Here is a 14390-nt window from a genome sequence, read left to right on the forward strand (position 1 = left end):
GATGTCAGCTGGAGGTAAATGACTGTTTATTTATGGTATTTATGTCATATGTTTTTGTGACTGATTTTGCTTTGCTCTGCTTAATTCAGCTGAAGTGAGGACGGGTGTGGGCTGGCCAGCAGACAGTAAGGTGCTGGGTCATCCTCTTAATCTGTTGATGAAGTGCTGGAGTCTGTGGGAGACAACACCAGAACATGAGGTCAGTGAGGCTGGAAGATGAGACACACAACACCCCTCTCATTCTAACAGTGTTGTAATCGGTCTGTAATTATGTTTCTTCTGCTCATATCTACTGTACATATTTACTGCACAATCCAGCATTTCCAGAGAATCATAAGCACCGATGCCAGAAAGGCTCAGCTTTGGAACTGGTTAGTAACTCTGGAGTTTACAACTGTCCATCAAAACCCTGTTGGTGGTTATCATTTGTGTGAGATACGCAAGTTAAACTAAATATAAATGTACTATAACGTCCGTTAGAGAGGGTTATGGTAACTGATGAAAACTGATACAACAGCCAAAAATAATGCATCATCCAGGATGAAATACAGTTGATTTCAGGATATAAAGATGACCGTTAGCGATGCAATTACACTGCCCTGACTCTAATGAGATTATGATACAAAACAAACATTACAGTTCAGATATTTTTTTTGGAATGAAATGCGGACTAATCACACATTTTTTATTAATATTTGTATTACTTTTGAAATGAAATGGTATCTTTTTGCCCAGCTAAATTTAGGTACTCGGTAAACTTTGAAGTACAGTGGACACTCCTTAAGGCAACATGACAGCGTTTCCAGTGTAATGTGTGAAACCAATGATTAAAAATTATGCTATTTAAAAAAAAAAAATAATTGCTGTATTATCACCATTATTTCAATAAATTCAGATCATAACTAATATTATTATTATATAATAATAATATTTATTGTTACCATTATTTATTTATACACTACTATTTTCCTGTTATTTTGATTGCTCTTATTAGTATGATATTGATAAGGTGCCTGAAAATTAACATAATAGTAATATCAGTAGCAGTGTTAGTGGTAGCCTATAGATTGAAAGCATGATCTCTAAAACGGAGGAAGACATTTCACACACATTTGTGAGTCATTATAATATAATACAATGTACAAGTACATTGTATTATATTATATTATGTTATGTTATATTATATTATATTATATTATGTTATGTTATGTTATGTTATATTATATTATATTATATTATATAGGGACCTCTCTACAAGTACAGTATTAACCCTAACCAAGGAAAATAAGCCAAAGCCATACTTTATAAACGTGAGTTTTACGATTCCTTCTGATAAATGAATTATTTTCAATCACGTCAATAATTCAGTTCATGTCAGCCTACGGTACACACTCGTTTCCTGAGCGTCTAGCAGCAATTATAGCTGACCTATCGAGATTCTAAGTAACTGGAAACAAAACTTTATTTTTCTACTCCACGTAGATCATAAACCCTTTGATATAATAACGACTCGTTGAAATCGGTTGAGAAATGTAGACGTTATAGTGGGGGCGACATGTGGGAATGGCCACAGGTCAGATTTGGACCCGGGCCGCAGCCGCTAGGAGTCAGCCTTGTTGTATGGGCGCCCGCTCTACCAACTGAGCTATCAGGGCGCCCCGACTCCTATTTTATTAACTAAACTCTTTGATGCATCTGTGTAGATCTGAATGTAATTCTGTTAACTATCAATATATGCCTGTATGGTATATGAAATGACAATAAACCTCCTATCCCTGTTCTTCTTTTCTAATAATGTAAAATCTACTGGGGCACCAGGAGTGACGGTTTTTAAAATGGCGGCACAGTGCAGCGGCTCTTCGCTTGCTAGTTTGGTGCTTATTTGTGTGAATGCTGGATTTGCTTGTCGAGTTTTGTCAGGCAAAGTATGTGTATAGTCGTCAAGACTTAATCAACGTCGGATAACAGTACAGTACGGCCGTTACAAGCCACTTTCAAAGGACGCGCAACATACCGGCGGACACGTCCCTATCACCGGGGTCTACGTGGATTGTTATCGGCTCCGAGAAGGGACGTAGGCGGCAAGGAAGCAGAAACGGGGATGCTGGGCGGGGCTGCTAAAGAAGCAGCCACACAAACCACCGCTACCAGGTATCTTTCGCTGCAAATTCCCCCATCATCTGTAAAAAACGTAGCCTATACCCCAACCCATTCCCTATTTCCTTAAATACATAATTTATCCCTGTGGAAAATAATAAAGGGCTGAGAGAGAGAGAGAGAGAGCGAGAGAGAGCTGTAATAACTAATATAAGTAGGACTAATAACAAAAATCAATAGCAGTGGATGTAAAAGAGTGATAATACAACTATCTGAATTAATATCTGTAATAATAAAAGAATATAATTAATACTACTAATAATAAAGAGGCTAATAATGCGGGTAGCAGTGGGTGTCAAGCAGGCAGCAGACGCGGCAGCAGATGCAACCACAATCCAGGTCTACCCCAATCCAAGTATAACCCAGATCCAGGGATACCTGCGAGACGAGAAAGCACAAAGACTCCGGGGAAGAGATCAAGTGAGTAACAAACACACAGACAATGTCTTCCATTGTCTGTGTGTAGCTCATCTGGACACCCCCACCTGGCAAATATGTTCTTCAGCCGTGCACAGGTTTTCTGACTCCTAATGTCAGGTAGGTGGGCTACTTCAAGGTAGCAGGAGAAATAGTCTATAACAACCAGGTAGTTCTGCTTTGCAAACTCACAGATGTCAGCACCGACCCTTTGCCAGTGCCTGTGAGGTAGCGTTGTTGTCATCAGAGGCTCCTTTCTCTGTGTCGGTCTGCACTGCATGCACTCAGGGCACTTTGTTACCAGCTCTTGAATATCACTCTCCAGTCCGGGCCACCACACACTCATCCGTGCTCTCTCGCGACACTTGGTGATGCCCTGATGTCCATCATGCAAACGGTGGAGCATGTCAGCTCTCATACTGTGTGGGATGACAATGCAATCCCCATACAGCAGAAGTCCTTTTGTAGTTGACAGGCAATTGCCCCATTGGTTATATGCTTTGGCTTGTACTGGAACGCTACTCACATGTTTTGGCCACCCCTCGGTCACCAGTCTGCTCACCACCTGCAAGTCATGGTCTTTGCTTGTCTCCTGCTTGATCCGTTCAAGTTTGGATGGTGACACAGGCCATGCCGTGTGGGCAGCATCCTCAAACACTGAAACATCGCAGATTAGTTCTGACACTTCACAGTGTTTTACTGGTAGTGGCTGTCTTGATAGTGTGTCAGCTACTGTCAGTGTTTTCCGTGGCACATACTCTGCAGTGGGGTTGAACCTCATCAGACACATGAGCAGGCGTTGGCACCTCAGGGGAACTGCGTCAAGGTCTTTGTTGTTGATTAGAGGGACCAGCGGCTTGTGGTCAGTGTGGACCGTGAAGTTGCTGAGGCCAAAAGTAGGTGGAGAATCTTTAGCAGGCCCAAACTACTACAAGAGTCTCTGTTTCAATTTGCGTGTAGCGCTTTTCACAATCAGTCAGTGTTCTACAGCAGAATGCTACAGGTTTCAGTCCCTCTGTGTGTCGCTGTAGCAGCACAGCCCCCAGCCCAAAGCTGCTCGCATCTGCACTCACTGTCGACATTGTAGAATGCGAGAGGTGGTGCGGTGGAGACAAGTTGCTTTACCTTTATGAGAGCGTCTGCCTGTGCAGTGTCCCACGTCCATGTCGTTTCATCTTTCAGCAGGTCGTTGAGGGGTTTTACCTCTTCGGACAGATTGGGCAGGTATCTCCCCAAGGAACCTCCACAGGGCTAGCACGTCACCTGGCGGCTGCAGTTCTGTGATGGAACTTACTTTTGAGCGGTCAGGGCGAATGCCCTCCCCTGATATTATTTGTGTGCCTTATGTTGTCAATTACTGGAACAACCTTGTAAAAGACCTCAGGTGGAAGAACATCTGGTCTTTACCCTGTAAGTATCCTTTAAAATCCTTCACAGATATTATCCAGCAAGTCATTAAGTTTAAACAGGACATCAATGTCATTCTGTGAAGTACCCCCAGAGACTCTTCTTCATCTATTCTGGCACTGTGACCATAGCAACAGGCTGTGGAAGGACTTGAGTGGATTCATTATTGATATAATACTGACCCTGAATTTATTCCATGTCTAGAGAATGTTTGGTTTGGTTTCCATAAAGGTAACAGTAAAATCAAAGAACATTATACTATTAATCTGATTATTCTCTTAGCTAAATTTCATGAAACCACACATTACATTGAATTGATTTTCTCCTACGAAAACAAAAAGTCTATTAAGACGGTAACTTTATGCCCCTCCTTTAATATATTTATCTAAATCTATATTTTCCCTGGCTTTGTACTTGGATGATGTTTATCCTCTGGCATCTGTTATCTTGTCTGGTCGATCTTCTTAGATTTGCGCCTTTCTCTGTAGTTGAACCTGTATGACCAGAGAGAAAAAAAAGAAGAAAAAAAACTCATCTAACCGGCATGCATTGCGCGGCGATCGCCGGGTGGCAGGCTGGCTCATCTCAAACGAGAAGGCGCGAGGAGGGGAGTCGAGAAGAGTCGAGAGGAGACGAGAGGAGACGAGAAGGGTCGAGAGGAGTCGAGAGGAGTCGAGCCGTACAAATTCGTAAATAGGAAAGGCCTTATGTCTCGCGACATTTGTGTAAGATGCCGGCAACCCGTACAAGGTCAGGGACACGTGCGTGAGCTGCTGTCAGCTGTCGGCTGGTGAGCAGCAGAGCAGAGTGTTCTTCAGGAGAGGACGAGGACACACTGCCGTCAAACATGTCCAGAGGAAGCCGCAGCCGCCCCGCAGCTCAAGCTCCGGCTCCCACCAGGTAAACAGTCCGTCAGGTAAACAGTCTGTCAGGTAAACAGTCGGTGCTGCTGGGACTTATAAAAGGATGTGACATTGACTGTATAGCCTGAATAGTTAGTCTGTTGTCAGCTGATAGCTACATTATACACCGGATGCTGTTTCGTCATAACTCACTGACCACGTCAGGTCTAAAGGGAAGTGAAGTCTTGAAGGTCACTCCAGAAGAGAGGAGGTTGGTGAGAGTCAGAGAGTAAAGCTGCGTAGCTTTGTGTTAGAGGAGAGAGGATCTGTGGAGCTGTGGAGCTGTGGAAGCTGCTCAATCACTGTGTGCTTCTTCAGTTGCCACAGAGCTCATGGGACCGTTTCATGGTTTTCTTTGGCCTCATGGCAGCTTTTGACTGAACAGTTGACTGAACAGTTGACTGAACAGTCGTCTGAACAGTTGACTGAACAGTTGTCTGTCGTTAAGGGAAAGAGTCAGATTCCTGGTGTTCAGTAGAACACATACTAACTCAACACAAGACAATAGTTTAATTTCACTGTGCAATGTCTTTCTGCTGCTGTGCTCCATTACAATGTTGCTAGTGAATGTCAGTGGGGGTTACTAATGTTAGAGAGAAACACTCACTGACTCTATTTAAATCCATTAAATAAATATAAAAATACATGGAAATGATTTGACAAGTGGACTTTGGAAGGTTTTGTTTGAAGGCCATCATACCTGTTCATACAGGTAACAAGCAGTAAGACCACTTACACACCAAAAACTGACAAGAACTGCACTATACTGTATACTGACTGTGCAATATCATTACTACTCAGGTGTAATTCATACTGTGCAATATTTTTATGTGGAATTTCATTCTCACTGTGCAATATCATTTTTTCACAGGTGCAATTTTGTTAATAGTCTTTATTGTCAATACTGTATATACTGCTTCTATTTTTATATTTCCATCTATTTAAATGGTTCATATTTTATTACACTTTGTTTAGCTCTTTTTTCTTTTTCTTTTTTTTTTTACTGTGTTAGCTAATGCTTCTTGTTTTCTGCACTATCCCCTCTGCTGCTGTACACTGCAAATGCCCCCACTGTAGGACTAATAAAGGAATATCTTATCTTATCTTATCTTATCTTATATTATATTAACACAGTCTGGAGAATTGATCCTGAGAAGACAATGAATCATTTAGTCTATCATGAGTATATCAGTAATCAACATTAGCTGGTTCCTACTTCTCCAATGTGAACGTCCTATAGCAGTTCTAACGTTGGTTATTATAAACTGGTCCCCTGGGACTATTTGAAGGCATCACTGTCTGGTTCCTTGTGATTGACATTTGACCTGATTTTTAGCTTTTCATAGACTAAACAAACATTTTCTCTGCAGCTGAGGCTTAAAAGCCCTGGCTGATAGAAGATAAATATTGTTATTGCAGTGCGTTGTATGAAGGTATCATTCATACTTATATTTCATAATCTACATTTCTGATCCAGCAGAGTGGAAAGGAAAGGTGGTGGCATGCCACAGATTAAGGACACAGTCAGGGACTTTCAAAGTTATCGCTTGTGTAATGTCCCTTTTAAGCCTCTCTGATGCAAAACAAATGGACTGTTTTTGTTCTATTCGTAGCCCAGCTCTATCCCATGCTTCAGCCCCCGCTCATTCGCCTCCTTCCGCCCTGGCCCCAGCTCCAGCTCAGTCCCAGGGTCCGGGCCTCATGGCCCAGATGGCTACCACAGCTGCTGGGGTGGCAGTAGGCTCGGCTGTGGGCCACGTCGTTGGCAGCGCCCTCACAGGAGCGTTTAGTGGCAGCAGCAGTTCAGAGCCAGCCAAGCCTACATACCAGGTAAGAGGTGCAGTATAATCCCATGCACGATAACTGAACCTAGTTTAACCTTTTTTTGGAGGTCTTCTGTCTGAGTGTGTTGTGAGTCTGACTTGTCTGGTGGTTTTCCCTCACCTGTCTGGAACGCCAAGTTTTCTCCACCTGGCCCAAGGATTTGAATTATAGAGCCCCTGCAGATCAGTTTACTAATTTGTCAATTGATCAAGCATTATTATTATTATTATTATTATTATTATTATTATTATTATAATTATTATAAGATCACTTGTTGCCTGCTTTAAGCTAGTTTATCTTTAGTGTTGGATTAGTCAGTGAAGACACTGGTGCAGGTTTGGTTTTGATGCACAACTGACTATAGAGAGCCCCGCTGACTCACTGTCGGCAAAATGATCAAACAATGGTAAAAATCCGAGCAACAATCAATATTAATGCGTACCAACCTGCACTAGGGTAGCTAGTAGTCACTCTACTTCTTTCATAGGATGTTGGGACATTTCAACTCAAATGTAAACAGCTGTGCACTGCCACCACGGAATAAGGAAGCAACTTCTTAAAGTAAAATTCATGATGAGTGTTGCTGCTTATGGCCCTACTCTTATTAAAAACAAAATTATGTCATCAGTAAAAAAAGACAGAGAACATGGCAGGGTTGCAAAAATCTTACATGGCATGACAGATTTGGCATCCTCTACTCCAACGTGGCGCTGGAAACTGCAGCGGCTGCAACAAAGCAGTCATCAGGGTTGAGATGTGTATTTTTGCTTCATGAATGTACGTACAGTGTGTACAGATACTTGGGACAAACACGTGATTCGCCAACTCACTAATATTTGAAGACATTTGGATGTGTTCATTGATTGACAATAACACCCAGACTGTTGTTGGCCAAACTGAAGCTGACCTCAGCCACAGAGCCTATCCAGCAGCTCTGCTGTTCTGAACGCTCAGATTCTAACTCTAATGTGTGATGTGTTTCTTTCCTTGCTTGTATTGTTCCAGGAGCCCCCCCGGCCTGCTCCAGCCCAGCCAGGCCCATGTCACTTTGAGGTCAAACAGTTCCTGGACTGTGCCACCAACCAGACTGACCTGAGTTTATGTGAGGGCTTCAATGAGGCGCTCAAACAGTGCAAGTACTCCCACGGTGAGTCTGTGGTGCCACATATACAGCACTGCTCAAAGCAAGCCATGAGCACCTTTAGACAATTATTATCTTAGCATAAGGCACCTGTTTTTGATTTGTATAAATATAGATCCTCCAGTCAGCATGTCTAAGTGTCCTTGGGCAAGATACTGAACCCCAAACTGCTCCTGAAGGCTATCCCATCGGTGTGTGTGTGTGTGAATGGGTGAATGCTGACATGTAGAGTAAAGAGCTTTGAGTGGTCGGTAGGCTTGTCACAGTAGTCGGTGTTACCGGTGTTACACGGTGATTGGGCACACACCAATTACATCACGTACCCACCGTCGTTTTGCTTTTTTTACAGATATAAAACCCATTTAGTTTATTTTGGCGTATCAGCGCCATGTTATCAATACAAAGTGGGACGACGGACTCTACAAACTGAAAGTGAATGCATCGGCTCCATACGGAGTGTCAGCTCAGAGCAGCAAGTGTCATATTTCACACACACGGGACGAGAGAGAGTTGACAGACCGAGAGATGGCAGAGGATTTGGTGTTGAAGCGAAAGCAAACGCGCTTCTTTGGCAATATGTCAGATATAAACCCAGTGCTATTAGAGAACCATAACGTTAATGAGGTAATCGCCGCGAGGAGGACGGAGCGGTCACAGCCAGTGTGTGCGGCACCAGGTAGGCCCCTGCGGCCCGCAGCAAAAGCTGGACCGGAGAGGTCAGACACATCGCCACCCAACGTTAAAGATCAGAGTAAGCACGCTACATATATTGACCGTCATCTTTTCCTGTAAAAGGTCCGGTGTAATCGGTAACACGGGTGTGTTGTCACAAGTTTATTAACTGGTGTCACCGTCACATCACTAGTGGTCGGAAGACTAGAAAGGAGCTACATAAAGTCCATTTGCCGTTCCTTGCACATACGTTTAGAACAACATAATATGATTTTACTTTACTTTATGTATCATGTTGACCTCTTTCTTTCTGTTTTTCTCTAGGTGTAACGTCCCTGGTGTGAAGGGGGGGGGGGGCATCAGCTGAAGGACATATTTCGATAAAGGAACATGCTGTAAACATGTCCACAAAACTGTGAGCGTGTACCTCTCAGGCAGTGAGCATGTTGGTTGATTGATGACCTTAATGTATGAAATGTTTTTGGTATGTAAAGTGATAAACCTTTAATAAATAGCTGCTATCTACTTGCACATTCTGTCAGCGTGGGCTGTCTTTATTTCTGTCATGTCACGGACACAAATTGTCCTTTACTGTAATTTGTTTATAATTGTTTATTGGCCAGTAATGTCTTCGTAATGGATGGAGTGGACCAGCAGAGGCACTCCAGTGTAGTTCTGCAGAGGAGGACACGTCCTTGTGGCTAGCTACCGTAGACTGTCACTTCGTCTGAAATCTCATACTCTGCACTAACTACTCAACAGACGTACTCTCGTTCAACACACTTTTGTGTGAATAAATGGTAGTGTGTATCTTTTCGGACGCACTGAACTGTAATTTACGTCGTCACTTCCTGAGAGTTTACTCCTTGCCAGTCAGGTTGGAGACGTGTAACCATGGTAACCCGTGCCAACCTCGTGACGAAAACGAAATGAAAATTAATTTAACATATATATTTTGCCTAGCAAATCTTATATGTACAGTTAAATTGAAGGGTTGCATTGTGGGATATTTATGCCGTAGTGTCCAGCGCATAGACATAAGGCCTTTACCAATTCTGAATTTATACGGCTCGATCGCTACGCAGCTGGATGACGGCCACAGGACTGCGGTCAGGAAACATAATGAGGAGGTGGATAAAAACCGGCACATTTTATCCAAAATAATGGATTGTGTGAAGTTTTGTGGTGCTTTTGAGTTGGCCTTGTGTGGGCATGATGAGACCGATACCTCGGTCAACCCTGGCGTTTTCAGGCGACACTGTGATGGAGGAGCACCAGCGGAGCCCAGCGTAAGATCCCTGTCTGTGAAAAGGAGCACCACGTCCACTGCTATGTGCATCAGCTGAACCGCATCCTGCAGCAGGCAACATCACACATCCCCCGGATCGGCACTCTTTTTGGACCTTGGAGGATTTTCTGCCTTCTTCTCCAGGTCACCGAAGCGAACCACTGTGCGGTGGCCATGCGGGACCAAGTGGTTGCGCATAGACTCCCCAGAGCCTTGACAACACGGTGGAACTTCCACAGTCGTGCTGTGAACACTGTACGAGCATAAGGATGACATCCTAAAGTGTTTCCAGACCATCAGAGACTCAGGGAACTTTGATCCTGCAGCTGTCAGAGAGGCTGGGGGCTTTGTGAGGATGCTTGAAGACGAGGCTTTCTGTTTTTTCCTGACATTGTTCCATAAGATCATGCCACAGGTGGACATGCTTTTCAACCAGCTGCAGAAGAGAAACATCGACCCTGTCTTCAAATAGTTTTCTGGCAATACATGCTTTATATATTTTGATAAATACATAATACATATGCACGCACGCACACAGTTTTTAGTGGCATGTAATAATTGTAAAGTAACTTATTGTTATGTTTACCAGTAAGCTGTTTTAACATTGCTGACAATAAAAATTATTATTTTCCCACAAGTGTAGAAAGACTCACCAATCACGAGGTGCAGCCTACTGTATGGTCGAAGCAGTCTGGTCCACTTATTCAGGCTCACAGCTTTGGTTCTGTTAGCTCCGTTACCGGTGGTGATGCACACCTGACGAGCTTCTTTTAAGTTCCATGACATGAGAGCATCCTTTAAACCTTGTGCGATTATCTCGCCCGTGTGATCATCGTGAAAGCAATTACTCTTCAACTCCCAGTTGTGGATGTAATGTACAGAGATACTCAGGAATGGCTCACACGTTCAGATCGGTAGTTGTGGAGAAGTGGGTCACCTCTGTTAGCTGGTTGGCAAACTTTTCTCTCATGGAAATGTAACCCTCCAGTAGAGCTTTCTCCGCAAAACATTTGCGACCAGGCAGTTCATATTTTGGATCAAATGTCTTAATGAGTCTTTTGAATCCGGGCTTTTCAACTACGCTAACCGGATGTAGGTGTTTACAGCGGCCTTGATTTCTTTCCATTTTGCACTTTTTTGTCATATGGGATTGCTTTGGAAAGCGATGAAGCCAGAGTCATTTGCTTCAGGGCTGGTTCTGGCTGCTTTGGTCGTGTTCTCGCTACTGTACTCGCTTTGACGCTTCAGTTCTTTCGCTTTCTCCGGGCTCCTTCCCTCTCCACTGCTTCCCTCCTAATACAAAAACACGCCGGCCGCATACGTCACACACACTCGCCCAGGAGAGAGGTCTGGATGGGCCGATGGGCGCGGAGTCTGTGATGTACTGTATGTGTGTGTGTCTGTGAGAGGGAGCTGGAGGAGAGAGGGAGAGGAGGAAATGCCAAAGCGAGTCTCATGCCGGCGGGGTGGCTTAAAAACATTACATGACAATTTGTAGTCGATGTTCACGATATAGTCATTTTATACACCGCACGTGGGACAAGCCGCGATACATCGACTATATTCGATGTTTCGCCCACCCCTATCTGGAAGTATTCATTCAGCGATCGGCGGAAAAATGTCATCTGTACTGAATATCAGTGTACCGAATATAGTTTATGTACGTTAGTTACACTACTAAAGAGCAGCGGAGAAGAGACGTCAGGTCCTTAAAAAGACAGACAGCAGAGCCAGGAGAACATCAGCTATGATTTCATGTGTAGGGAGGACACAGCATTGTAGCGTTGGTTTGATGGCAGCCAGTTACTTTCACTATTTTCTGTACAGTTTAAAATGTGAGGCAGTTTATGGCAGTTTATGGCATGGAATGCAGGGCAGCATTAGACTAAAAATACGGTTATCTGTGTGTAGAAAAAAAACTAAACCTTGTTACTGTGGAAGTCCTGATCTGCCTCAGAGCTTTTCAGATTGTTCATCTCTTCACCGTCTGTAGCAACGGAGTCAATAACGTAGCTAAATATGCTAGTGTAGGTTATTTGAGGCCACTTCTTCAGGTCGTCCTCCATCCCTCCATAGAAGAAGGCAGAGCTATGATCACATGATCCCGTCTGAGCTGTAATAGGTGGTGTTCACACATGTTTTACTAAATGTATTAATATAAGCACTCTAGGAGAGACGATAGCGTACTGTTACCATGGAAAACGATTCAGTGACGCGACACGCCGGAAGTTACTGACATAATTCACGAAAGGCATCATGGGTACTAGGAATAAGGTGGCTATATGGCTGCGGTCGAAAAGTCCTTGGGTGCATCCCAAAGCTCTTATTTGTCGTTCTTCTCTCCTCGCATGGTTTCCTTGCTGCTCTCCATGCATCCCTGGTGGGAGGGACTAAGACGCAAGGAAATGACGCAAGTGAGGGAAACGGGGATGCAATTAAGAGCTTTGGGATGCACCCCTTTTTGCTTAGGAAGGTTCCTAAATGACCCGGAAGTACCTCAGTAGCAACCATGATAAGAGCTGTTTGAATTCTCTAAATTAACACAGATTTTAACTAGATGGTGAATCAGAAGACAACTAAAATATAAAACACTTAATCTGTGATCTGTCTTCACTCCGGTATGAAACTCCAGTGATGTTGAGAGGTAGAGTTATCAGATCAGTCTGGTTGGCAGCAGCGTCCAATCAGTAACTGATATCCAATAAGGGGGCGTGTCGGCCAGTAAAAGACTTCTCGTGTATCCTCGCTCATCATTCCTCAGAGATCCCTCGATCCTCGATCCTCCGTGCAGAAATAAGAGCTTTGGGACGGTCTTCAAGATGGCGCACCAGAACAACTTTCGGTTCAAGCGAGGATTGAGGAGCGAAGAAACGACAAATAAGAGAATTGGGATGCACCCCTGAGTCATTCAAGACTATTACACTAGACTGTTGTTATAAATACACTTTAGCAACATTCAAGGATCATTACTAAGAAATGTAATCGTCTGCAAACTGGTTTGGCAACAACATGCTTTTGTCCATGCCAATAAAGCTATTTGAATTTGAGAGACAGTTGAAAAGTCCTTTTCTCTTAGGAATGTTCCCAACAGAGTGAGATGACCCTCTCAGTACCTCAGTAGCAGCCATGATAAGAGCTGTTAGAATCCTCTAAATGCTGAGGAAATGAGCTTCAATGCTTCCTTTACACTGGAGCATCCTTTACCAAAGGAAAGGAGAGAATAACATCCCACAATTCCTTGCGGCCGCAGCATTTAAAGCAATGCACCATTCTGCCGTTCATAATAACAAACGATATGCTGATCTTGCATATTATTTTCATACACTCATATACTTATTGGGATTCATGTTTAATAAAGGTGGACAGTGACAACCATTTTGTTTCACTTTATTTTTAATTAATTATTTATTTTGAACATGTAACAAATACCTCAGTAAAACACAAAACAAGAATAACTAATAAAATTAACAGTAAACAATCTGGATTAACTAATAATAATTAATAATAATTCATTAACTAATAATCAACATAAATAAATATTACATGTCCAAAGAGAAGTTGGAAGAAGTATATGATCCTTCACCTTCTCCATAACTCCAACAATTAACTCAATATCTATCATATATTGCTTTGTTCATTGGTAATGAAGTGATATTTATCACCGGTTGTCCTCGTTAGGTCAGATGATCTTTATTATCTGTTGATAGAGTGTTCCAGCAGCAGGAGGACCTATGGTATCTCTCTTTCACACACCGTGAAGCAGTCTGTCACTGAAAGACCTATTTAAAAACGCACGGGGGGAGCGCGTCTTTTGTAGTCCACCTTCAGAACATTGTAGTTTCACCACGGCAGACTGACGTCACTAACATCCGCCGCCGTCGCATCATAATGACGGAGTCTAGTTAAAGAGCAGTCGGATTCTCTGAACAACGCGGTTGTCTTTTCCTAAGTCCTTCTGAATTCTCCTTCTCATCTTTCCTTGACCTCATGACGTTTTCCATCGAGGTCAAGGGAAGTGGTTAGGAGAAGTGGTTAGGACGTCATTTCTTTTTGACTTTTCGACCGCAACGTTGCATACTGTAATATTTCACTGGAAATCGTATGCAATTTGCGTACTATTGGTTTCATACTGAGGTTTCGGACATACTAAACATCTCACATCCTGTTTTAGTTACTAAACAGCATGTTAGGATGGACTCAACCTGTAGCTACCTGTGCATATGGCTACATCCGGTTCTGCTTTCAAAATAAAACCGTAAATTGGACAAAACAAGCTCTGTTGCAAAATTGGAAATTAATGCATTTTAAAATTAATTTAAATAATTATTATCATTATTATTATTATTATTATTTTTTTACTAAAATTGATCCTAGTGATCTAGTGATCTATCTTTTTGTGTTAGGTGACAGTTGTTGTGTCCCATAAAGCGATTGTAACACACTTACAATTCTTTAGTATAAAAAATCCACATGACCACGTCTTACATGAGAGAACATTAATATGAGCCTGCACTACAACATAGAAAAACAGAAGCAGCAGAAAGCGAATCCTTCTCACCGGGATTATTTTGAAAGTTACAAC

At 42.8% G+C, this 14390-nt stretch overlaps 1 protein-coding gene across 1 annotated transcript; it reads left to right on the forward strand.

The window, feature by feature from the left end:
* The first annotated feature begins 4561 nt into the window (after positions 1-4561).
* chchd10 (coiled-coil-helix-coiled-coil-helix domain containing 10) lies at positions 4562-9056 on the forward strand. Its single transcript, XM_074627690.1, has 4 exons — positions 4562-4881; positions 6497-6713; positions 7713-7854; positions 8845-9056. The coding sequence occupies exons 1-4, from the start codon at positions 4829-4831 to the stop codon at positions 8862-8864; spliced, it is 432 nt and encodes a 143-aa protein (XP_074483791.1). The 5' UTR covers positions 4562-4828; the 3' UTR covers positions 8865-9056.
* The last annotated feature ends 5334 nt before the right edge of the window (positions 9057-14390 follow it).

This window comes from Sebastes fasciatus, chromosome 3, assembly GCF_043250625.1.
Source record: "Sebastes fasciatus isolate fSebFas1 chromosome 3, fSebFas1.pri, whole genome shotgun sequence".
NCBI classification, from domain to species: Eukaryota; Metazoa; Chordata; class Actinopteri; order Perciformes; family Sebastidae; genus Sebastes; species Sebastes fasciatus.

What these genes read in the sequence shown, in the direction of transcription:
- chchd10 (XM_074627690.1), top strand. Translation starts at nt 4,829, where the DNA reads ATGTCCAGAGGAAGCCGCAGCCGCCCCGCAGCTCAAGCTCCGGCTCCC. An exon ending in CAAGCTCCGGCTCCCACCAG is followed by an intron (nt 4,882 to 6,496) that starts GTAAACAGTCCG and finishes TTCTATTCGTAG; the next exon opens with CCCAGCTCTATCCCATGCTT. An exon ending in CAGCCAAGCCTACATACCAG is followed by an intron (nt 6,714 to 7,712) that starts GTAAGAGGTGCA and finishes GTATTGTTCCAG; the next exon opens with GAGCCCCCCCGGCCTGCTCC.